Below are 25,743 nucleotides of genomic sequence, written 5' to 3'. Positions count from 1 at the left end.
GGTGATCCTACCTGAGTGGGTGGTTCAGAGCCCATGTCCTGGAGAAAGGGACCTTTAAGCTGGTGGGTTTGTGGGTATGCGGCTGGAGAAGGAGAGAAGGCCTTGCTCAGTAACTGCCAGGAGGAATTCCTCTTTCAAAAGGTATTTAGTGAACACCTGCCCTGGGCCAAACCTTGTTCTTGGTATTCGGGATGTGGCAGTGTGTGAGCCAGGCTGCCCTTGTCAAACCTGCATTCATATGGGAGGAGCTAGACAGTGAACATAGGTGAGATGTTGTAGAGTCAGAAGTAATAAGTCCTACAGACTGATAGACCAGGATGATGGGACCTGGGATGCTGGAGTAAGGAGGTACGATTTGAAATGGAACAGTGGGTGTGGACCTCATTGAAGAGAAGACACTTGAGGAAAGATCTGAAGGTGGTGAGGAAGGGAGCCATGTGGGAAATGGAGAAGGGCGTTCCAGGCAGTGGGAACAGCCAGTGCAAAGGCCATGGGACCAGAGCACGGCTGTCGTGTGTGTGTGTGTGTGTGTGTGTGTGTGTGTGTGTGTGTGTGTGTGTGTATGAGTGTACAAGTGTGTGAGCAAGGAGGCCAGTATGGCCAGAGCTGAGCAAGTGAGAGAGGAGGAGATGGGATCAGGGAGATAATGAGGCGAGCAGGCAGGTGGAGTGGGGCCTTGGAGGCTGTGAGGACTTTGGGCTTCATTCTGAATGAACGAGAAGCTGTTAGAGGGTTTGGAGCAGAGGAGGAGCACATCTACTTTAGAGCAGTTCCGGCTGCTGCGGAGAGAACAGACTCTCTGGGGCAAGTGTGGCTGTTGTAACAGGGAGGAGATGGCAGTGGCTTGGGCCAGGGCAGTGATGGTGGCGCAGTGCCATGGGGTGTATTTTGAAAGTAGAGCCAGTGGATTGGGCATGGGTGAGAGACAGGGAGAGGGAGAAGGAGAGGGAGGAGGCTAGGCTGCCATCAAGGGCTTTGGCCTGTGTGACTGGCAGGCTGGAGTTTGTTCACCGACCCGGCGAGAAGTGGTGGTTTGGGCGAGAAGAGCAGATTGCAGCTCTGCATGTGTGAAGTGTGCGATGCCTGTCATGCATCCCAGCAGGAGCAGAGAGGTGGCAGGAGACAGGCATCTGGAAGTCGGGGGAGGTCTCAGTTGGGATTTTAGTTTGGGAGGACCCCAGCATCAGGCTCCTAGACCCAGCACCCCAGCAGAGCCAGCTGCACTCTGGACAGCCCCCCAACCTCCTGAGCAAGCCCTTGTCCTCTCCCTGGCTGTCCCACGCCAGAGAGTAGAGAGTGGCCACCCCATGTCTGGGCACACGGAGGGCACATGGAAAGGATCTAACCCAGGGCCTGACCCCTCCCTCAGGCCTGCTGCGATTGGAGGAACTGGTGCGTGGCTTCCTCATCTCCAAGGAGACGCTGTCGGTGAGGATGCTGGATGACAGCCGGGACCCCACGCCGCTGCTCAAAGAGATCCGCGATGACAAGGTGTCCACCATCATCATTGATGCCAACGCATCTATCTCCCACCTCATTCTCCGTAAGGTGGGTCCCCCCATCTCTAATGCCCTACAGGGTCAGGAACAGAAACATGGGTGACAGAGCAAGTCACCCAGTGCCCTCAGGCCTCAAGGGTCACATGGGGGTACGGAGATTGCTTTCTGCGGGCAGATGATGGAAGTTGTCTTTCAGCTCAGCCTCTTCCCTCTTGCACCCATGGCTGGATCCTGGACAGTCAGTCACCTCCCCTCTCTGTGAATACCTGCTACCTCAGTGGGTTGCTGTGAGGGCTACTGGGTGAATGGCAGGGAAGCGCTGGGACAGTCCCTGGCCCAGAGTAAGTGCTGGCATAGTGGGAGCTCCCTGTTATCTTTACTGAGTGCCTCTCCTGCTCTGTGTTGGGGTGCTCTGCACATCTTCTTTGATTTGGCTCTCACTCCACCCTGCAGGGTAGGTATGATACCATTTTGTGGATGAAAAAACAGAGTTTCCATGGGGAATGGACTGGCCCAAGGCACCCAGGAAGGGCCGGCACCAGGACTTTCCCCTCATGGGCCTGCGACATGTCATCCACCAGAGACCCACATTCATTAATCATTCATTGCTTCCCTGCTCTTAATTTATCCTTATAATCTAATCTGTATCATTTATTTTTCTTCAGTTTTTTTTTTTTTAATTAAAGCCATATGTCATTGCTGATAGTAGCTTACAGGGAGAAGTATAGACAGAATCCACGGGGCTCTTGAGGCAGATGGCTCAGAGAAAGCATTTTGGGTTTGAGGCAGGCACGGTGGGCCTGAGCTGGGGTTCCAGCCCCTCCTCTGTGAGCCCAGTGACCAGTGGTCACTTTTCTCTTGAGCCTGCACTTTTCTCTCCTAGAATGAGCTGTAACCCACATGTTAACAGCCCCTGCCAAGTAGGCAATGCAAGCTGGTGCCATTTAATGTTCTAATGATCATAGTGAGACAGAATTGTGCACTCCTGGCATGGAGATGTCTTTTAACTTTGTTCTCCTTGAGAACTGTGCAAAAGGGAGCTCAAAACATGAATCTTGATATTTCAGTTGGCTGCCTTTCATTGGAAAGAGTTTTTAAAGATTGCAGTGGGTAGTTTTCCTGGTCTGTGACCAGGGTGAGCCCTACACATTAGCAGCCCAGACTTAGCTTTGGGGCAGCCTGGGGTAAGTTAAGATTGAAGTTAAGGTTACCCACCCCCTACCCATCCAGTTTCTGAGGTATCCCTTTGCATAACTGTCTCCAGAAGGTAGTCTTCTAAGGATGTGGGCATTTGAGGACATCATTCTCTCCTCCAACAAAATTTTTGTCCCTCCTGGGGAACCGATCAACTCAGTGGGATGTGAGGGACCAGACCTCCCTCTGCCCCCATGCATCTCCTTTTCCCTGTCTCTCTCTGTCTCGGGTGTCTCTTACTGTGTTTTCTCTGGGGTGTCTTCTTGCCAGGCCTGTCTCTAAATCTCTCTTCCTCTCTTGACTTCTCCCTATTTCTGCTTCCTGCGTTCTCCAGGCCTCAGAGCTGGGAATGACCTCAGCATTTTACAAGTACATCCTCACCACCATGGTGCGTACCCCCTGCAGCCCTTCCAGCCCCTGCTTCCCTCTGCAGCATCTGCCCTACGTGGGACCCAGCCCCAGCCTCACCCCCTCTTCTTGGTCCCAGGACTTCCCCATCCTGCACCTGGACGGGATCGTGGAGGACTCCTCCAACATCTTGGGCTTCTCCATGTTCAACACCTCGCACCCCTTCTATCCCGAGTTTGTGCGCAGCCTCAACATGTCCTGGAGGGAGAACTGTGAAGCCAGCACCTACCCCGGCCCTGCGGTGAGCTTGTGCCCTCGCCCCCAGCACACAGGCACTTCCTGGGCCCATTCAGGCCTCAGTCTGTCGTGCTCAGAACCCTCTGGTGCCCCACTTACTTTCTGGGTACATCCACGGGCCTCACAGTGTGGCCCTGAGCTGAAATCCGTTTCAAGTTGCTCCAACCACAAGTCTCCTCCAGGTGCCTCTGCTGCCCCAACACATGTGCACCTCAGGGCCTTTGCACTTGCTTTCCCCACTGCTTCTCATGCACTTCCTCAGAGAACTAGCAACTTGCTCACTCATCACCACGTTGTTGCTCAAATGTCTCCCTATTTAAAAAATGGCAAACTATCCACTATTTAGCCCCCTTCCCTGCGAGATTTTTCTCCATACCACCTATCTTTGCTTATCTAATCACCGTGTGACTTGTTCTATATTTTGCTTAGATATGGATACAGATGTTTAGGTTGTTAAGTTCCATGGGGACAGTGGTTTCTGTTTTGTTCACCATTATACACCCAACACCTAAAACCTGCTGGCTCAGAGTAGGTGTCCAATAATATATGCTGAATAAATGCAAACATACAAGAGATGCATATTTATGTGTATTTGTTCACAGACATCTAGTCACACACTAAGATACTGAGACACTAATACGTGCACAGAAACTCTCACGGACACCAAGCCATGCAGTCGGACATGTGCGTGCAGGTCCGTCACACAGACACGGCTGCCTTTGTGTGCACCCCTGCACCCACCTACACAACACAGATATTCAGACCTTCACACCCACCCAGCTGAGATACGCTCTGTTAGACACCTGCCCATGTTGTCAGTCACTGCTCGGTGCCCAGTGTATGTCCAGCCCTCACTGTGTGCCAGGCGCTATTTTCAGCCCTTTGCATGCATTATCTTGTTTGATCCTCCCCTGGAGGCAGAGATAACTATTATCCCTTCTTTATAGGGAGGAAACTGAGATTCAGAGACAGGTAGGGACTTGGCCCTCTACAGGAAATAGGACCAGGCCTCCAGCTCAGAGCTGCCTGCCTCCCAGGCCCCGGGCTTACAACCATTAATGTTCTGCTTCCTGGACACCGTGCTCACCCTGTATGTAGACAAGCAGGCATGTTTATCCAGCCCTACCCACTAACATATCCCCAGACACTCTCAGACAGGGACTGTGGCTGTCACCCAACCCCCTACCCCACATCAGCCACAAAGACACACAGAGATTCCTACACCCGTGAACATCCCCCTGTAGGGGTGACAGCTGACCATCCAGGCAAACTCTTTCAGACATGCCCTTCCCAAAACAGAGGCAGGCCACACACAGTCAGGTAGAGCTGCTCCCACAAAGACATGGGCAGCATGCACACCTTTCCCAGTCATCTATGTTCCCAGAGAGACACCCAGAGACCCCTCCTTGCTCCTGACCTACGTGGTTTTATGTTCCTGGAGGGAGAAGAGTTGTCTGAGGGCTTGAGGGTAGCACCACAGGGCCTCGGGGCTGCCCTGGCTAAGCTGCCTCTTTCCCATCCCGCCCCACCTTGGCCCCCCACCCTACCCCAGCTGTCGGCTGCCCTGATGTTTGACGCCGTGCATGTGGTGGTGAGCGCCGTCCGGGAGCTGAACCGCAGCCAGGAGATTGGCGTGAAGCCGCTGGCCTGTACGTCGGCCAACATTTGGCCCCACGGGACCAGCCTCATGAACTACCTGCGCATGGTGAGCCAGGAGCGGGAGGGCCGAGGGGGCACAGCAGCCTGCCTCAGGTGGGGTGCTCACTGTGTCCACCCTGCGGCGCCCCTGCCCTCTCCCCGCACCTCCAACCCCACCCACCATCTCCTGCTCTCTCTGGGCCTCTCCCTTCTATCTGTCTCTCTTCTCCCGGCCTTCCTCTGCCTGTCTGCGTGGCTCTTGCCCTACTTCTCTGTTGCATCTCCTCTCGTTTGCTGGCATGTTGTCTTGCTTGTTTAACTGTGGTCCTTCCTGGTCCCTCTCCCTCTCTCTTGTCCCCTCCATTTCTGTCTCTTCTCTGGGCCCCTGCCACCCCTCCCTCTGCCCTCCTCCCACCCTGCTAGGTAGAGTATGATGGGCTGACTGGGCGGGTCGAGTTCAACAGCAAAGGGCAGAGGACCAACTATACCTTGCGCATCCTGGAGAAGTCTCGTCAGGGCCACCGTGAGGTGAGCAGACCCATGGTGACACCAGAGCCTTGATGGGGTGGGAGATGAGGGCAAGGCAGTACCCAGAGGTCCGAGGTATCCTCAGACTGGACCTGTGCTGACAGCGCCCTCTCTGCCTCAGATTGGAGTGTGGTACTCTAACCGGACTCTGGCCATGAATGCCACCACCCTGGACATCAACCTGTCACAGACACTGGCCAACAAGACGCTGGTAGTCACGACCATCCTGGTGAGTGGCCCTTGGGGTAGGTGGTAGGTGGACGGGCCTTTCCTGAGCGATGTCCCAGCCCAGTCTCAGTGAGGTGGAGGGATGCCTTGGCTGGCACAGAGGGCCAACCAGTAAGGATGTGATCCGGGTACCCAGAAGTCCTGATTGTGGCCAGGATGTCACCAACCTAATTGCTGCTGGAGCAGTGGTGCGTACAGAGTCTGCAATCAGAGCCAGGTCCGGCTCTGGGCTCTACCAGCCTGCCGACGCACAGCGGAGGTGGGGGTGACTGCTCTTGTGACGACTCCACGAGGCAGCACAGGGGGTGCCTCGCACAGCGCCTGGCCCACGGTAGGCCCCTGTAAATCACCATTGCTAGGACGGCTATCTTGTCACATTTGCCGACTGAGCATGTTGACACATGTCAAATTATTTAGTATCTGTCTTGAAGAGGCTCTGAGAGGTAGAGTGACTTGCTCAGGTCACGCTGCAAGTATAAAGCATAGCCAGGATGGAGTCTTAACCACTGCGCTTTGAATGTCTAGTCGTTTCCTACCTGAGCACCAGCCAAGAACTTTGTCCTGTAGCCCTGGGGGTGCCATTCCTGCATTTCACCAGATCAGAGACCAAGGTGCCTTCGCGTGTCAATGAGTATTTACCGAGCATCTGTTCTTCTCTGGGCCCTGTGCTAGGTCCTTATCAGGTGTCGCTCTTTAAACCTCTCCGCTACTTGGTGAACTTTGTCCTGTCTTCCTCCTCTTGAAGGTAAGGAAACAGGGCAAGTCCCAGGTGGAGCTGAGTGACATGGTCAGAGCCCCTGTCCTCTCCCCTGCCCCTTCCCCTGCCCCCTGCTACCTCTTGCCAGGTGGTGAGGGAGGAGGTGACGCATAGGACCTCCTGCTACCAGGGCAGGAGGCTGCCCTGAGCAACTGGGCCTGGAGGCCGCCATGCTCTTCGTAGCAGCCGAGTCCCTGGCCTGTGGGCATCCGTGGTCGGTGAGAGCCCCTCAGTCACTAATAGCCATGGACATCGAGGTTGAGAGGATTACCACCAGTTCCACAGGACATCAGAGGCCCCCTAAAGCACAGCATTGCAGGGCCATTCTCTCAGTCCCTAGGGAACTCCTGATCTAATGTGGACCTCACGTCCCTCTGGAGAAAGGCCAGTGAGCCTGCTGGGGAGGGACAGATGGCCTGCAGACAGGAAACCAGACACTTTGTAACAGCTTCACAGAGGGGCCCTGAGGGCCAGGCCAGGCTGGCTGGGAGAAGTGGTACCTCTTTTTTGTGTGTGTGTGTGTGTGTGTGTGTTGGTGGGGGATGTGTAGTCAACCCTAAAGGCTTCCTGGACCCGGAAGAGATGGGGTTCTTGGTGGGCAGCAGGGCCCGAGGTCAGAGGGGATGTCAGGACAGCAGAGCTGTGACCCTGGGGTGGGGGGCTTCAAGTCTCTTCTTGTGTCTCCCCTTCTCCCTGAGGCCCATGAGCCAGTGTTCTCTTCCTGACCTTCATTCTTCTCTTGATGGATTCATTCATTTGTCCATTCATTCCACAAATATTTACTGAAGCTGCTGTGTGCCAGGCCTCACACGAGTTCTGGAGGTACATTTATGAGTCACAGGTGGTCTCATGGTTTCCCTAGCCTTGAGGGGCCCTGGAGAGGGGATCCTAGTCTGATGGAGGAGACAGACCTGGACACAGTCGTTCCCACACAAGGTAATAAGGGACTCCCACAGAAAGGAGGGACTGTCTCAACTTTAGAAGGACTGAGGAAGGGTTCATAGAGGAGGTGGTGGTAAATGGGGATTTAGAAGCTGTGTAGGAATTGGGTACATAGAGGAGGGGCCTGGCATTCCAGGCAGCAGGAACTGCAGGAGCAGGGGCTCAGGAAGTATGTGCCAGGTTGGAGTTGGAGGCAGTGGCCTCAGTGTGCATAGCCAGACATGCCCATTCATTTACCAACATCTTCCGACTTGTGTTTCTAGGCAGGCCCTGTGCCAGGCACTTCGGGATTGAGACATGAGTCAGCCTGGGCACCTGGGGCAAGAAGCTGTCAGGACTTGTGCTATTCCCTGCTCTGTCCCCAGTGCCTAGAATGGTGCCTGGCACCTAACAGACAAGGGGTGGTGAGTGCTGCTGCAGGGGTGGGGAAGGGTCTCAGGACTTCGTTACTCTTACCCTCTACCTTGGAGACTGTTCAGCAGGAAGGTCAGGGCCAAATCTGGATGTCAGGAAAGCTGAGCCCATGAGGGAGGCTGTAGGAGAGAGTGGTGCCCCAGGTCGGTAGGACAGGCCTAAGCTGGGCTGGGGCTGTGGAGGGGGACAGGCATTTGTTGAGGATGGGCTGGGTTGAGGGAGGGAGCAAGAGATCCTCAGTGGGGTGGAGGCTGGGCTGTCCCTGGGATGGGTCCCACAGGTCTGGAGCTGATGGAGGGTGGGCTGACGCCAAGACTGAGAGAGGTCCCGCAGAGAAGCTGGGGGTGCAGGAGAGGCCCCAGAAGGTGAGGCTGTGCAGGGCCCTTCCCTCAGTCCCAGGCCCCTTGCCAGAGGGTTTTCTCAGGGCACTCCCTTCATCAAGCTGTGGTCTCATCCTGCTCTTTGGTGCCTCTGGGGTCAGATAGACCTTACTTGCATTCCTGGCTTTATCTGGACTTCAGGTCGTTCAGCTCTCCAGTTTCTATACCTTCATCTGTAAAATGGATCTAATAATCCCACCTTGAAGGGCTGTGGGAGAATCGCATGAGATCAGAAGTTCCCTATGGCAGTGCCCCGCTGGGAAGGTGTGCTGAGCACATGTGAGTTCGTTTTCTCTCCCCATCTGGCATCCTCAGTAAAAATAGCAGTCATCATGGCCAAAGTCTCTGAGCTGTGTGCCGAGCCCTTTCCTGGTATTACTCAGTCTTCATGGCAGCCCTGAGGCTGGTACCATTATCACCCCTGATTTTCAGATAAAACCAGGGCTTAGATGACATGGGTTGCCCAACCTGAAGATGACTGAGCCCATGTGCCTCTACTTTGCCCCACACCACCTTGATTTCTGCTTCTTTCTGAGCCCTCGAGGCTGCAAAGCCTGGCCCTGCCATCCACACACTACGTGACGTGGGCAGATCTCTTCTTTCTTCTCAGTTCCCTCCTGTAAAATGAGGGTATTACAATATTCATAATAGACTGAAGGGGTTGGACTAGATCAGCGTCCTTTAAACTGTACTCCAGGGAGCTCTGGATATGGAGTTGGGTCCTGGATTTATGAAAGGGCCCAGGCAAGCAGCTTGTGAGGAATGTTCTAGAACCCATCCTACTTTAACACTTTTGTTTTTAGTTTCAAGAGATGTTCATGGAAGTGTAACATACATACAGAAACTTGCCCAAATCATAACTGAACACACCTTTGGAACCAGCCCTCCTACCCCCAGCCCTCTTACATCTCTTCCGGTCTCTAAGGCCTCAATGGTCTCAACTTTAATCACCCACTTTGAACTTCACATAAGTGACATCAAGCTCTTGTCCTCTCTTGTGTCTTTCCCCTTGTGCACAACATGTGTTTGTGAGACTCACCCAAGCTGGTGCAAGTAATTTAGTCTCGTCTGTTCTGTTCTGTGAACGCACTGCGATTTACTTACCCACCAAATTGATGCACGTTGGGGTTTTTCTGGTTCTTTTGCTATTATGCATAGTCCTGCTATGCACATTGTACCTCATACGTTTTGGTGACTGTACGGGCATTTCTGTCGAGTGCATATGCAGGAGTGGAATTGCTGGGTTTTTCAGCCTCTGTAGATACTGCCAAAGCACCTTCCAAAACGGCAGCACCTTCTCTGTTCCCACCGGCGGCATATGAATGAGAATTCCAGTTGCTCCTTGCTTTTGCCAGTGCTGCACATGGAAAGGTACTGGCCGTATTGGGGTTTTCATTTTTAATTTACATCTCCCTAATGACCAGGAAAGTTGACCACTTTTTGATTTATTGCCTGTTTGGAATCTTCTTTTGGGAAGTCCCTGCTCAAATCTTTATTTTTAGAAAATTGGGGTATCTGACCTTTTTATTGACTTGTAAGCTATTTATATATTCTGGATATAATTTCTTTGTCGAAATATGTATTGCAGAGACCTTTCTCCCACTTTGTGGCTTGCCTTTTCATTCTCGGTGGTATCTTTGGATGAAAAGATTTTTAATTTTACTAAAGGCCACTTTATCCATTCTTTTCTCCTTTACAGTTAATGTTTTTAGAATTCAAGGATTCTCTACCTCAAGGTCTTAAAGACAGTCTCCTACTTGTTTCCTGAAAACTGAATAATTTTACCTTTTCCATTTAGATCTGCAATCTACCAAGAGTTGATTTTTATGTATTATGTGAGGTAGTGGGGCTAGAATCCATTTTTTCCATACAGATGTTTCAATGAACAGCACCATTTATTAAAATGGTCATTTTTTCCCCCTTCACCACAGTTTACCCTAGTCATAAATTAGGTCCATATATTTAAAATTTTTTTGGTTTTTCTTTTTGGGGGAGGTAATTAGGTTTATTTATTTGTTCATTTATTAAATGGAGCTCCTGAGGATTAAACCCAGGACCTCACACATGCTAAGCACCCACTGAGCTATACCCTCCCCCAAGAGTCCATTTATGTGTGGGTTTCCAAACTCTCCATTTTATTGTCTGTTTGTCTTTATGCAAATCCCACGTTGTCTTAAATACCATAGCTTTAAATTAAGTGTTAATATCTGGGAGGGGAAATCCTTCAGTTTTCATGTTCTTCCATAGGATCGCTTTGGCTCTTCTTGATCTTTTGCATTTCAAATATCTGCTCAAACATCATATTTCAAAAATTTAAAATATTTTAATATTTAAAATGTTTAACTGGAGGCGGGACAGAAGTTAATTAAATAGAATTCAGTAGAATTCAGTTTAATTCTATATTAAATAGAATTCAAAGAGGGCAGAGTGGGTAAGGAGTGAAAAAAAATCAGTCTCCTTACCTCTCCAGGCTCCCATTTTTTCCCTATCCTCCTGGAAATGTCTGAGCATGTAAAAGCACATCACCACTCTTTCCTTCACAAAGAATAGCATATTGTACACGTTGTTCTGTAGCTTGTTTTTTTCCTTTTAATATATCTTATAGAACTTGTTATTTTAGTAGTTGCCAGGGATTTTTGATGACATCAATAATCTTTTTAACCTGTTCCAAATTAGGCTGTTTCAGTCTTTGTTCCTGCTACGAGCAACAAGGGCCACGACTCTCTTGGACATACCTTTTTGTGTACAGGTGCATAGCCATTCATAGAATGAATTCTTAGACTCAGACTTAGCAACATCCCACTGTTTGTCTGCAGTGCTGTGCTTCTGAAGAAGATTCTTTTTGAAGACGTCTGAAAACCTTGGGTTAGAGACTCCTTAAGACCCTCAGATCTGATGGTCTAGGGCTGTAGGTTAAATGCTAGATCATCGTTTTCTGACCTTGAGTTCTGTTCACAGGCCCCAGTCCCTGTTTTTGGCTCTATAAGCTCCCACCCCTATCCTGAGTCCTTGCACCCAAATCCACAACCCAAGTGCCTCAGTCTTGTTTTTGGAGATCAGCTTGGCTTGGTGGAAGGAGCAAGGGCTTTGGAGAGCATAGCAACTGGGTTTTGAATCCCAACTCTGCTCCCCTTCCCACTGTCCTGCTTCAGCTTTGTGACCTTGGGTAAGATACTTGACCTCTCTGAGCTTCGGTTTCCTCCTCTGTATGTCAAGAGGACTGCACAAGAACCTTCCAGTTTTCACACTGGGTGCTTGTCTAGAGAATTTTTGATTTCTGATTCTCTAGCTTCGTTACTTGGCCTGGGTCCCCCATCTCTTTGTCTGGCTTTTACCAGGTCCACTGTCTGATCCTGTCCACTCAAGTTTAGTCTGGCACAGGGCTTAAGAGCAGAGCTTTGGACTTAGCCCAACTTGTCCATCTCAGCCACTTACTACTTCACTTCTTGGGACCTCAGTGTCCTCATCTCTAAAATAGAGGTAATAATACCGACTTCCCACGCTGACAGAAGAGCTGTCACACAGCAAGCCCACAAGAAATGCTAGCTGCTGCTATTATTAGTATTATCTCATTCCTACTCTCAGTTCTACAATTTTGGATTTGGAAATGTGGCTTCGTAGAGAGAGAGAACTACTGACTTTCCTCCACCCATCACCCCTCAATTCTGGGGCTTTGTTGGGATCCTGGAATCCAGGCTATAGGTACCTCATAGTACCTATCGCTGTATAACAATCCCAAAATCTGAAGGCTTCAAACAATAACGATTGTTATTTTTCACAATTCTGTGGGTCACCCGAGCAGTTTTGCGGAGCCCACTGTGGTTGTGTTCAGCTGGTGTCTAGCCTGGGCTCTTGGCCAGCACACCTTGGTTTACTCATCCTTTAGTAGGCTGGCCCAGGATTCCTTACACTGTGGTCCTAAGAGGTCCCTCAGAGGGAAATTGAAATTCACAAAGCACTCCTTTCTTAGGCTCTGAAATTCACAAACACTCCTTTCAACACATTCTGTTGCCCAAAGCAAGTCTTGAGGCCAGCTCAGACCCAAGGAGTGGGGAAATTATCTCTTGATGGGAGAAGCTGCAAAATATTGTCACCACATCTACCTCAGAGCTCAGTAATTATGTGTTGAATGAATGAGAGATGGCAAAGGTCACTTGACCTCTGTGAGCCTCACTTCCCACGCGTGTAAAGTGCGTCTAAGAGTACCTCCCGTGTAAGGTCACTGTAGGGAACTGAAGTGATAAAATCCAGAGAACACACACAGTGCAGGGGCTGATGTTCGGCAGGTGTTCAGTCCACACGGTTACCACTGTGGATGTTATTGCTAGAGCTGTTCTGGCTGGTTCCTAAGTGCTAACCCACCTTGTTCCTGAGTGACACTGTACAAACAACCCTGTAGACAATAACTGTGTCAAAATAAGTTTCTCTTTTGGTACCATCATCTTCATGTGCCATGTCTTACTAGCGCGTGGGATGTTCTCTCTGCTTTTGTGCTTATTTGGCACAGTGAGGGTCAGTAAAGTTTGCTCGTAACCCTTCAGAAGTAACCGTCCGTGTAGCAAGACAGCCATAGGCCAGAGATTGCAGACTGTCAGGTGTTTATCCTGCAAAGCATTAAAAAAGTTGGTATTAGAATTTGACTTGTTGCTAACCTTTATAATCAGGAGATTTTACGAAACAACTTGGGCTTCCAAATTCTCTTCACATTGGACCATCTGGCACCTCAGGCCTGCTTCCCTCATGGCAGCATTGGGTTGGAGCTAAATCCTGGTGGGCAGATCCTCTTTGATCCCTTGGTGGCTCATGGGTTTAATGGGTCACTATTGGTTGTGTTAAAAATGAATTTGGCACAACGAAATATTGGGGTATTTTGCCATCGTCTAAGCGAGAGGACTGTTTTGTGGAACTAAGTCTAGTTAAGTGCGTGTGTGCGTGTGTGTGTGTGTGCGCACATGGACATATATGTGTATGATGTGAATTACAAAGTAAAATATATCTCTTACTGTGGGTCGTAGTCAACAGTTTGGAAGTTTGCCCAATCTCCATGCAGTCTGATTCACTCAGGTTACCTGCCTCCCTCGTAGCCATTTGAACTTGAGATAAATGAGTGTTAGGTTAGCTGGTAGAGATGAAAACTGGCTCCCTGCAATCTGCTAGGGGCTGGCAGGGCCCTTGTGCTTTTTCCCTGGCTCTGAACATTTGTCAGCAGGGGATGTATGCAACAACTCCATCGTGCCCACTCTGTGAGCAGGTTCCTGATCTAGCTGCCCGGCCTGGGTTCCAGGATCCCTGATCCAGCCCCCAGATAGCCAATCTCTGACCCCTCTTTTCTCTCGTTTCCCCAGGAGAACCCATATGTCATGCGCCGGCCCAACTTCCAGGCCCTGTCGGGGAACGAGCGCTTCGAGGGCTTCTGCGTGGACATGCTGCGGGAGCTGGCCGAGCTGCTGCGCTTCCGCTACCGCCTGCGGTTGGTGGAGGATGGGTTGTATGGGGCGCCTGAGCCCAACGGCTCCTGGACGGGCATGGTCGGCGAGCTCATCAACCGGGTACGGCCGGGCTTGGGCTGGGTGAGCAAGTGAGGGCGGGCAGGCGGGTGGCCAGTGGTGCCTCGGAATCAGCCTGGCAAGTGCAGGAGGAATGGGCTGATGGTGTGCTGTGTACCTGCAACTGGTGAGCACCGTGGGGCGGGCACAAGGGGCTAGGGCGGGGTGGGGGGTGCATCACTTTCTGTGTCCTACTTTCAGATGCTTCCCTACGCCACCTTGGCTCAGTTGTGCTCAAAGGTTTGAATGGATGAAAGAGATGTTGTGTGCGAATTGGACAGACCTCAGGAAAGGAGGTCGAGAGAGGCTTCCTGTGGAGGCAGGGCTAGGGCTAGGTGGGCAGGGACTGTGCCTCATGTGCACTATGCCCAGCACCTGCCAGGAGGTGGACATCGAGGCTGCCTGTTGAGCTCACACTTCCACTCATTCAGTAGGTGTTTATTGAGCACCTAGTATGTGCCTTGCACCATGCTGGGCACAGGATATAGTGGTGACTACAGAGGACCTAGACCCTGTCCCTGAGAGCTTAGGGCCTCCTTAAGATGCAGAAAAGCAAATGACCGCAAGACAGAGCCATCAGAGCTGTGATGGGAGAAACTCAGAGGAGGGACCCAGAGGCTCCTGACCCAGCTAGGTATCCACGGAGGGCTTCCCAGAAGAGGTGACGCCCAAGCCAATTCCCAAAGAGTGTGAAGGAGTCAGCAGGGTGAAGGGAGGTATGAGAGGAGGGGAATGTGTTCAGAGCAGAGCAAACAGCATTTATAAACAGGAGGGTGTGTGTAAGAGAGAGTAGGGTGAGGCAGGGAGGATATAGCTCAGTGGGTTCTGTGGTAGAGTGTGTGCTTAGCATGCACAAGGTCCTGGGTTCAATCCCCAATACCTCCATTAAAAATAAATAAATAAACTGGGAAAGCAGCTGAGCCCTGAGTGTGGGCAAAATTTAAATGTAGGTGAGGAGGGAGAGAGGTGGTAGGCAAGGTTACAATGAAAAGAATATTTTGGAGTCAGACCAACCTGAGTTTGAATGCTCAGGTGAATCCTTTCTCTCTTCTGAACCTCAGTTTGCCCTCCCTCATATGGGGGTAACGATCACTGACAGGTCTGTAGTGAGGGTTACAGAAAGCAGGAGCAGTACTGTACACGTTACTTGTATGTAGTCCCTCTTTTTATTCCAGGCACAAGAAGCTGTGTGGGCAAATGCCCAGGGGAGACAAACTGGCCCCCGGCTTGGCTTAGGGCACACCCAGGGCAGGTGTGTGGCCACAGAACAGTCAGGATGGTCTTGACATTGGACTTGGCTGAGGGCCTCGGAGACTCTCACCCTCCTGTCTCTCCCATCCCAGAATTCACTGCATCCAAGTCTCCCTGAATGTCACCAGGATACACTGGAGAAGGCCACTTTGCTTGACAAGGACATTTATCCCTCAGGGCACTGATTTTCAAAAATTGTTTTGACTGCAGAACCTTTTTTCCAATTGACAGTGCCCTCAGAACCCTGGACAAAGCAGAGCTGCTCTAGGGGAGGCGGAGGTGGGGGTGTCCCCAGGGTCCTGGTGGCTCAGTCTCCCCACCCCACGGGCAGGCCTGAGGTACTGCCCTACAGGCAGCCAACCAGTTGAAAGCTTTTGCCCTGGGTGGGTTTAACAGCCTGAAGCCAGGTCCTGAGGAAACAGGAGGCAGGAACTGGTGGCCTGAATTCCCTGTGACCTCCATTGCCATAGCCTGGCCCCCAGTCATGCAGGCTCAGAATTTTTTGTTCATCAGGGCCCCCAGAAATGAGACTCTGGGGGAATAGCCCCCTGCCCACCCCCCCCAGACAAAGTTGCCGTCAACTGGATGCCTATTTATTCATCAACAAGGAAGTCCTATTTACAGACGTGTGACCTTAGGCAAGAATCTTAACTTTCTGTGCCTTGGGCCTAGCCCTTAGGGCTTGGTATGAAGGTTTTTGGGGTGAGCATAGCAGGACTGGGAGCTTTTCTGATTGGTCCCTGCTACTGTGGTCCTGAGTCCTGTTTGAACCTCTGCTGCGCTTTTGCTGTGTGACCTTAGGCAAGTTACTTAACCTTCCTGTAATGTCTTTCCTTCCACTGTCAAAATGGGTAAATAAAAGATGCCAGCACGGAGGGCTGTTGTGAGCATGAAATGAGTTAATCCATGTAGGGGCTTAGAGCAGGGCCCAGCAGGGAGCGGGTGCTGTGTGCCTGTGCTCTTTCTTTCATTGTTAGTGTTGTTCCTGGCAGCACATACATACCTTCATGCATTTGTCCATTCTCCAGCCAGCTAGTGTTTATTGAGTACCTACTGTATACCAGATCTTGTACACCCTGAGGATGCAGTGACCAGCCCTGGCCTTGCTCTTAGGGTTAAAGGTTTGGTCCTCAGCATGAGGTCCACGGGATGCACCCCCTACACACAAAGGTTTGAACCCACTCAAGTGAGGAAGCAGAATCATCAGGGTGGGGAGTGGCAGGGGCTGCTGAATGGCCTGTGGGGAGGTAAGGGGATGGGAGAGATGGAGTTGAGGGGAGGCTGGAGAGGGCCAGGACTTGGTGACTGCCTGGGTTGGGGGATGGAAGAGAGAGGACGTGAGTGTTCCTCTCGTTTCTGGCTTGGGCAGCTGGGCGATGGCGATGACATTTAGGGAGAGAACACTGGAGGAGGAGCAGGCTGAGAGTGCAAAGGATGGGCGGGGCTTGGCCTTGCCGAGGCTCAGCTGCCTGCCGGGGGATGGCCAAGTACACCCAGCTCCACGCTGATACTCACCACCATCCACACAGCCGTGGCAGCTGCCGACTTCACGTCGTGTGCCAGGAACTTTTCAAGTGTTACTTAATTCTCCTGATAGTCCTTTATGGCCTGAAGGCTAACTGCTCTCCTACCGATGCAAGATCTGGGGCTCAGCAGCGAAGGGACTTGCCCCCAGCACGCAGGGCTGCAACCAGGTGTGTCTGACCCAAGGCCCGTGTCCTTTCCAGACACCCAGCAGGGGAGCCTGGAGTGGTCAAGGTGTTGTGCCATGCCAGGCCCTTGTCCAAGCTTTATGAACTTGTGTTAACTCCTTGACTCCTCACAGCCACCCCTGAGGAAGGCCTGGAATTAGCCCAGTTTTCTCTAATGGACAGAGTGAAGCACCAAGGTACCATGTCCAGGCCACACGGCTAGTGACAGGCAGAGCCAGGGCTGGCACCCCAGCAGGCTGGCCCAGAGCTGATGAGTGACTTCCAGATGGAAGATAGCCCAGGGCACAGGCATTCCCCTAGTCACCCCCGGGCCAGGCACAGGGCTTGCAGGCCAGACTCGAATTATGGTCCATTTATTCCACCCAGTGGCTAGTGCTAGAATTGGCTTTCTCCCTGCCATTACCACCACGGTGTGACCTCAGGCCTGGCCCTTCTCACCAGCTTCCTCGCCTCCCATCTCTCTCATTCCAGTTTGTCCTCCAGTAGGATCTTTCTACAGTGGAAGTCTGACCGATCCCTCACAGGCTTCAGCTGTTGCCACCCCTCCTCACCCCCCTGGCCCTCAGGACAAAAGCCTGCACCCTCCAGTCTGGCCCTTAAAAGCAGAGCAGATATCTTAGGTTGGGGTTCCAGGAAGCAGATTCCGAGATGGAGATTAGCAGGCAGGAGGGGTGTTGGTGTGCCCTTGGAAAACAGCCCTGTGAGGGAGTGGAGGAGCAGGCTTGGGCAGAGGGAGGAGATGAGCTGCAATGCAGTCATGACTGGGCCTCACACGGGCAGCCCTGGAGCTGGGGTGGCCACCAAAGACATCCCCCTGAGGTGGGGGCCAGACTATACCCCCGACCGACTTGTCATTGGACAGGGACTATCCTCAGGGAGGGTCAGGACCTGGGGCAAGGGGGTTCTTCCACTTACAGATCTGAGAACCATCAGCCACCGGCACCATAGGCAGCTGGGGCCATGAGTGCCCGATGCTGAAGGAGGGTCTGGGCGGCCACCACGGTGTCCACTGCAGCTGTGGGCTGGTTAGGCGCCACACAGAGCCAGCTTCAGGTTGCCTGTTTCCACATGATCCTGGCAAGTCACTTTATCTCTCTGAACTCAGTTTCCTTTCTCAAAATGGGGATGATGTTACCTCCTTCACAGAGTTTTGTGGGGGGTCCCAGAGCGGAGCCTGGAACACTAGGGTCTTGCTGGTGAGGAGTCTGGAGGTTATTTTTATTTGTTGTGAAGTCACCAGAAGGTTTTAAGCAGGAAGTGTGCCAAGGTCTAATTTGTTATTTCTTTTTTTATTGAGGTGAAATTCATAAAACATAAAATTAATGATTTTAAAGTATACAGTTCAGTGGCATTTAGTTAATGTCCACAGTGTTGTGCAACCATCACCTCTGTTTAGTTCCAAGACATTTTCATGACCCCCAAAGAAAACCCGAACCCAGTAAGCAGTCACTCCCAATTCCCTCTTTCCCCAGCTCCTGGCAACCACCACTCTGCTCTCTGTCTCCATGGATTACTTATTCTAGAGATTTCATGTAAATGGAAACATCCAATATGTGGCCTTTTGTGTCTGGCTTTTTTCACTCAGTGTAGTGTGTTCAAGTTTCATCCGTGTTGCAGCATGATGAGTACTGCATTCCTTTTTAGGGCTGAATAATATTCCGTTATATGGATATGTGACCTTGATTTAATTAAAAATCATTTAATTGGGGGTTGGGGGGAGGGTATAGCTCAGTGGTAGTGTGTGTGCTTAGCAATGCATGAGGTCCTGGGTTCAATCCCCAGTACCTCCATTAAATAAAGAAACCTAATCCCCCCCCAAATAAATAAATTTTTAAAATAAAGGAAATAAAAATAATTTTAAAATGATTATTTTGGCTGCTCTCTGAGAAATAATTACAGTGGCTGGACCAAGAGTAGAGACAGGATATGGTCCACTTTGGAGGCCGTTGGAAGATGTGGAAGAGAGAAGATGCTGGCTTGCACTTGAGGGGTAGCTGAGTCGGGTGTGCCACCAGGTGGGATGTGTGCAGAAGGGAGAGAGGAATCAAGGGTGACTTCACGGTTTGGCCTGAGCAGCTGGGCAGATGGTAAGGCCAGTTTCCACATGGGGAGGAGGAGCAGTTTGATGGGGTGGGGATGGTGGAAAAGTTATCTCTGGGGTGGATCATTTGAGATGCCTATTTGAAATTCAAGTGGAGACAAAAGGATTCCATTGTGTGACTGAGCATAAATTATTTAACTCATCCCCTATTGATGGATATTTGGGTGATTTCCAGCTTTAGCTCATATATAGACAATGCTACCATCAGGGCCTGTGAATTTATGGGCGTGTTCCTGAGGGATAAATTCCAAGTGGTGGAAGCACTGGGTCAAAGGGGACAAACGTTTTTAAAGTATATACTGCCAAATGGCTGTTCAAAAAGGTTCCACCAATTTATATTCCCACCAGAAGTGCACAAGAATGTCAAATTTCCCACACTCTTGCCAACAATGGGTATTATCAACCTTTAAAAAAATCTTTGTCAATCTGAAAGGCTAAAATAATATCTTATTGTTTTAACCTAAACAGAATGTTACATGGCTGCGTATTAATTGCTATGTGGATGTACTATAATAATTTATTGAAGCATTTTTTATATTTAGTTGTTTCCAGGTATTTTTTTGTTTGTTTGTTCGGTTGTAAACAACTATAAGCAAGCATCTTTATGCACAAAAGCTTGGCCTGCACTGCAGCTGATTAGGATTGAAGCTCTGAGTGGAATTACGAGGGGAAAGAGGAAGACCCTTTGTATGGCTTCTGTTATATATTGTTGAGTTGCTTTTCAGAAAGACTACTCCAGTTTCTTTTTTCTTTTTCTTTTTTTAACACCAGTTTCTATACAGGCTCCTTCTCAGCACTGAGGGGTTTGATTGGTGTTTAGATATTCAGACAATCTCCTGTCATCTTCGTCAATGGCAGATCATTTTGATTTTTCCTGCTTTGACTGGTGGACAACAGTGGGGCTTCTGTGGCCAAGTGATAGATGGTGTTTGAGCCCAGGTTCAACCCAGAATGGGCCTGATAGGTCCATGGACTCAACTCTGGGTTTTTCCAGGTCCTGGTTGTCTAATTGGTATAAACATACGTGACAGCTGGCAGGATCCCACACTGGCTCTCTGACCCATGTAGTGCGAGTCATGGTGGTAGAAAGAGCCAAGTAGGAGCCCTTAGATCTCCCCGTCTTTCCCAGTATAGTAATCCAAAAGCAATTCTACATACTTTGGGGAAATTGCAGAGATTAGTGCCGCCATTAATGGCTTGAAAGAAGCAGGGGCAGTGATCTCATCCCCGTTCACCTGGCCTGTTTGGCCTGTGCAGAAGGCAGATGGACCTTGGAGAATGACTGTGGATTATTGTAAATGCAGCCAGGTGGTGTCTCCAATTGCAGTTGCTGGCCCACATGAAACATCTTTGCTACAGCAAGTCAGCACAGCCCTTGGCAGCTGATTTGAGCTACTGACCTGGCAAATGCTTTTTTCTCCACACCACTTTCCAAGGACCACCAGAAGCCAGAAGTTCAGACCTTCACTTACCTCAGGGTGACATCGACTCTCTTGCTTTCTGCCATCATATAGACCACCGAGAATGTAATCCCGACAGTCCACGCAGCATCACACTGGTCCAGCCCATTGGCAACATTGTGCTGTTCAGCTCTCACGAGCAGGAAATAGCGTTTAGGAAGGAGGTTGGCAGTAAACCTGCTGCTGACATCAGTCAGTCAGGGTCCAATCTGGAGATTAAAAACAGCACCACTTACTTTAGCAGAATCATATCAGCTGTTTGAACTGAGAGAACCTGATATAGAGAATTGTTAACTAGATGTAAAGTTGTTAACCCACTAACTGAAAGAGTAAAAAGAAAACTAAGATTGCCATGCCGAGAGCTGAGGGGACAGGGGAAGAAGTTGGAAAGATTCACACTTAGAAATTCAGACGAGGGGCCCAACGGAGCTGAACCTCAGACCTCTGAGGAGGAGTTGTTTGGTGTTGCGGATGTTAGCTGGGTTTTTTGGATTTGAGCAGCAACTTATAACTTTTAACTTGGCTGTAACCTGTGAGTGCTACTTCCGTCCATTTACCAAACAACCCACAAGGCTTTTCATTTTGAGGGAGGCCCAGAGCACACAGAGACTCTGCAGCAGGGCCTGGCTGCGTGCGCGCTGACCTGCCACCTGGGCCTGATAACCCGGCAGATCCAGGGATGTGCAGAGTGCTGCTGGCAAATAGGGGTGCAGGCGCCATGTGACTCAGCGCAGACCTCTAGGGTTTTGGAGCAAATCTTGCTCTTTGCGTGATGCTGTTCTTTTGAGAAACCATGGGGCCCTTCTAGAGACTGAACACCGACCTGTGGATAGTGAGTGACCATGTGACCTGAGCGCTCACATGCGTGGGGTGTTGTTATTTTTGCAACAGTCAGGATCCTGCCAGGAAACAAGTCACTCCGGACATCTTTGAATGAAGAGAATTATTTACTAGAAATAAAGTTGTTCACTAGGTAACCAAGAAGGTAAAAGTTGAACTCCAGGGCAGGAATCAGCAACCTTTTTTGCAAGGGGGCCAGATTTAAATATTTCCAGCTTTTGGGTCATACTGTTACAGCTACTCAACTCTTCTGTTGTATGGAAAGCAGTCAGACAAGACCTAAACAAGTGGGTATGGCCATGTCCCAATAAAGCTTTATTTACAAAGTCTGACTGATGGGCTGGACTTGGCCTGAAGGCGGTAATTTACACACCCTAGCTCTCAGTTATCATGGGAGCAAGGCAGGAAGTGTCTGTCTAGTTCCGATGGAACAGAGAAGGAAAGAGAAGAGTTGAAAATGCTGGAAACAGAGGAAGGGCTCTGTGGGGCTGAAATTCAGACCCTAAAACTGAGACCCTAAGGAGGAGGCACTCGTCACCTGGCCGTGGCACCCCAAGAGGGGCTCGGCGAGGCTGGTTCTGTAAATGCTGGGAAGCTGCAAACTGGGTTTGTCTGCTGCCCTGGGGAAGAACTGCAGCTTTGGTGCAGAAGGGAGACTGGGGACAGTGAACAGACAGGAAGGAGCAGATTCCTCTGCTTCACCCAGCGTTGCAGCCTCCCTCTAGCGCCCCCCAGTGGCAGAGCCTGATAGCTAGCTGATAGCAAAGCACAGAGGTTTGCACTGAGCTGGTGTAGGGGGCGGGTTTGGAGCTAGGGGACAGTCACAAGTGCTTTGCTTGGGTTGGGGACTTAGACAATCCCCCTGTCATTTCTGCAGGTGGTTTATCATTTGGATTCTTCCTGATTTTATCTCAGAGATTAAACTGCCGGGGTCCCTTGGGGAGGGAAGTCTCCAAAAACTAGGTGTCTCCCCTTGGAAATGAAGGGTGGGGTGGGGGTGGGGGATGGGAGGAGGGTTCCAAAGCCTCTGAGAGAAACCTGGAAGGAACTTGGAGCATTTAAGGATCTGTCCTCCCTTCAGAGTGAAACCCAAATCTGACCACCTCCACCCCTCTTAGCTTTCACACCACACATCTCCGTGGACATCTTTAGTCGGCTTCCTCCCACTCTGCCACCTCCTATCTCCCACCCTGGGGAAAGCCACCCATGGGTTTTAAACAGGTAATATCACTTTGGATTGGGGGTGTTATGAATGGAGGCAGGGAGGCCAGTGAGGGGGCTAATACTGTTATCGTGGAGGGCCTTGGCAGGACAGACCTCCTGTCTGGGTGGGTGCATAAAAATAATATGCTGCTCCTGACAATTCACATATTAGTCATAAGAGTGACAAGTATACAAGAAAGGGGGAAACTGCTCCTTACTCTCAACACCTAGGAATTCCCAAGGGTATGCTCCAAATCCAGTGTGTTATGGGCCCTGCCACACATCGCCTGTGGATTTGGCCTTGGTGCGGTGCCGTCTCTCCCTCACCCTGCGGAGGTTGTTTCACCTGTGCCATCTCTCTCTGCTCTTGGTTTATCTTTTGGGTCTGTTCTCTTTCTGTGACATCAAATTGTCTTTGAGTTCTGTCTATTCTCTCCCTGACCCCGGATTTTATTTTGGACTCACGTAATCTCTCCCTGACCTTGGTTTTGTCTTCAGCCTGTGCCACTTCTCTCTACCTTGCAGTATCTTTTGGACCTGTGCCCCCTCTCGCCATCCCAGTTTTGTCGCAGCCTGTCTACCTCATGTGCTCTCAGCCTCAGCCCCTTTGGAATGAGTGTGTCTCTCCTCCCAGGCCAGGGATCTAGGACCTTGACTCTTTTATTTCAGCCCCAGGGAGAGGTCTCTGCTTGAATTTGGAGTTAATGCTGGGTTCCAGTTAAGGCCTAGGGGATGGAGTCAGTATGCCTGGAAGGGACATCCTGGAAGCTGGGTCCTCCCCTCCAGGAGACATCTTGGCCAACTCCCCCTCCCCCATTTTACAGAGGAGCAAACAGGCCCAGACACATGAAAGCGCCTGCCCTTGGTCACCCACTGAACTTGGGGCAGAGCCAGGGCTTCCCACTTCTGCGCCGGGCCCTTCCCAGCACCCTGCCTGTCATTTATGTACACACATGAGGCCATGTGTTTGAATGTGTGCACTGGGCCTCTAGGGAAGCCCCGCCCCACATCACCACTTCTCCATATCCTTATGTACAAGGCATGCATCTGTCTACCTGCGTCCACATATGCAGCGCACCACTGGGTCAGCCTATGGGCACACATTTGTGGATGTGGCATGTCCACTGGCAAGAATGAGAGGGCTCTTTTGGATCAAGCATTCTGTTGTGCCAGCCAGACCCCAACCCACACCCTTTTCTCCATCCCACCCTGCCCACTACCCACCACTTCACCACTTCAGACCTGGACCCCAACTAGCCCTCCCTGACTCAAGGCACATGCAGCTTCCCCTGAGGTCATTATCTCAACTGAGCGGAGCATGGTTCTGTGTCTCAGGGGTGCTTTCATACATGCATCGAGGTCACTAGTACCTGCCAGGGGCAGGAGAGTGGAGGTCACATCTCAGCTCTGTGGTCCCAGCTCCTGCCTTTACTCCCTCGTCGTGCCTTTGCCTCTCTGAGACTCAGTTTCCCCTTCTATAAAATGGACTGGTAGTGCCCCTCAGGGAGCTGTTGGGTGGATTTTATAAGGTAATCTGTACACGGTGCCATCTAGCATGGAGCCTGGCACGTAGTAGGCACTTGATAAATGTTACCTGTTGTTAGTTGTTAATACGAAAGAGAAAGTCAAGGCAGAAAGAGGGTCCTGAGTGGGTCAGCATTCAGGCATCTCAACTCCAATCTAGGGCTCTCTCCAGGACCCCAGGATGGTGGGGGTGGTGGGGGTGGGCTGTAGATTTTATAAAGCAGGGTCTTAATGATGAACTTGACAGTGGGGTGGGAGGGATTGGATGAAGCAGGGCAACTGGTCAGGAAAGAGGCCACAGAAGCCTGTTAGAGCAGACATGAGATGACACGGGTACAATTTTGGGCCCAAGGTGCCCCCGTGGAGTCTGTCCAAGCTCCTGGCTCCTTCTGCCATCCTCTCTCTTTGCCTCTCTCTCAGCTTCTGATATTCTCTCTCAGTTGCTCCCTCAGTGCGTTCTCTCTAACTGGACATCTGTCTCCCTGGCCCGCTCCTCTGCCCCTGCCCTGCTTCCCCTCCAGCAGAAGGCAGACCTGGCTGTGGCTGCGTTCACCATCACAGCTGAGCGGGAGAAGGTCATCGACTTCTCCAAACCCTTCATGACCCTGGGGATCAGCATTCTCTACCGAGTGCACATGGTATGGTTCCCCCAGAGATGTGGGGGGTGCAGGGGCTGGCACTGGGGCCAAATGCCTGTGTCCCCAAGGGAAGCAGAGGCTGTGGGCTGGACCTCAGATGGGCCAGTGGGGCTTGTGGGCCCCAGAGGGTCGGGTCAGGGCTGGGGATGTGGCTCAGGTCAGTGCGGCTCCGGGTCTCACTCCCTCTCCCACCAGGGCCGCAAGCCTGGCTACTTCTCCTTCCTGGACCCCTTCTCCCCTGCTGTGTGGCTCTTCATGCTTCTTGCCTACCTGGCCGTCAGCTGCGTCCTGTTCCTGGCTGCCAGGTGAGTCCACTACTCACTGCCCAGGAAGGAGATCGGGGAGGAGGCATGGGCTGGGCCTCAGTGCCTGACCTGCACATTCTGTTATCTCTCTGGGCCATCCTGGCCTCCGCTCAGGGCCTTGGATTCCCTGCACCCTCCCTTCTCCCTTTCTGGCCCTGCCTCTGTGTTTCCTCCTTGTGGCTCTGACTTCTGCTTGTGGTTCTCTCTGGGCCTGTCCCCTTCCCAGTCTTTCTCTCCCTCTCCCCTTTTACCCCCACTGCCACTCTCTATTTCTCTGGGTATGTCTGTCTTCATCTCTGTCTCTCTCTTCTCCTCCATTTTTCTCCCCTGTCTCTTCTTATCATGGTGGTTCTCTCTCCTCTTTTTCTCTCCCTTTTCTCCCCACCTACCACGTCTCTCCACAGGCTGAGCCCCTACGAGTGGTATAACCCGCACCCGTGCCTGCGGGCGCGACCCCACATCCTGGAGAATCAGTACACGTTGGGCAACAGTCTCTGGTTCCCCGTGGGGGGCTTCATGCAGCAGGGCTCGGAGATCATGCCCCGGGCGCTGTCCACGCGCTGCGTCAGCGGAGTCTGGTGAGAGGCTGTCTGTCTGCCCCACCTGGGGCTTGGGGCTGGGGGGCCCATTCCTGTTACCCACGCCAGCTGTGTGACAGGGATGCGGTGGGAAGCAGTGAGCCCCAGCTCTGCCACTCACTAGCTGTGTGACTTTGGGTTGGCCATATGCCCTCTTCATGCCTTGGTCTCTTTGTCTGAGAAATGGGGATAAAAATGTCCATGTCTCAGGTTGTAAGGGTTCAGTGAGGCTATGATGGAAAAGTGCTCCTGCTGACCTGAGGGAGTATAATCAGGACAGCATCAATGTTATCACTGTCTTAGACATTGCCCGGGCAGTCACAGGGACTTAGGATCCTGGAGCCAGGACAGCCTTCACTG

General features: G+C 51.3%; 1 protein-coding gene across 5 annotated transcripts in view; it reads left to right on the top strand.

Moving 5' to 3' along the window:
- GRIK5 (glutamate ionotropic receptor kainate type subunit 5) overlaps positions 1-25,743 on the top strand; it is a 51,439-nt gene that overhangs the window by 11,265 nt on the left and 14,431 nt on the right. For 2 of the 5 annotated variants that reach the window (XM_032485919.1, XM_032485920.1), the window contains exons 6-15: positions 1,370-1,548; positions 3,028-3,081; positions 3,181-3,342; positions 4,891-5,043; positions 5,400-5,504; positions 5,626-5,733; positions 13,571-13,774; positions 24,303-24,500; positions 24,696-24,805; positions 25,210-25,383. In XM_032485919.1, coding sequence (XP_032341810.1) covers positions 1,370-1,548; positions 3,028-3,081; positions 3,181-3,342; positions 4,891-5,043; positions 5,400-5,504; positions 5,626-5,733; positions 13,571-13,774; positions 24,303-24,500; positions 24,696-24,805; positions 25,210-25,383 — 1,447 coding nt within the window. The remainder of the gene's footprint in view (positions 1-1,369; positions 1,549-3,027; positions 3,082-3,180; positions 3,343-4,890; positions 5,044-5,399; positions 5,505-5,625; positions 5,734-13,570; positions 13,775-24,302; positions 24,501-24,695; positions 24,806-25,209; positions 25,384-25,743) is intronic. The other 3 variants (XM_032485922.1, XM_032485923.1, XM_032485921.1) reach the window with 3 other exon arrangements.

The sequence above is a fragment of the Camelus ferus genome, chromosome 9 (genome assembly GCF_009834535.1).
Source record: "Camelus ferus isolate YT-003-E chromosome 9, BCGSAC_Cfer_1.0, whole genome shotgun sequence".
NCBI classification, from domain to species: domain Eukaryota; kingdom Metazoa; phylum Chordata; class Mammalia; order Artiodactyla; family Camelidae; genus Camelus; species Camelus ferus.
The sequence above is the reverse complement of the archived record's forward strand: the minus strand, read 5'-3'. Positions and strand labels throughout refer to the sequence as shown.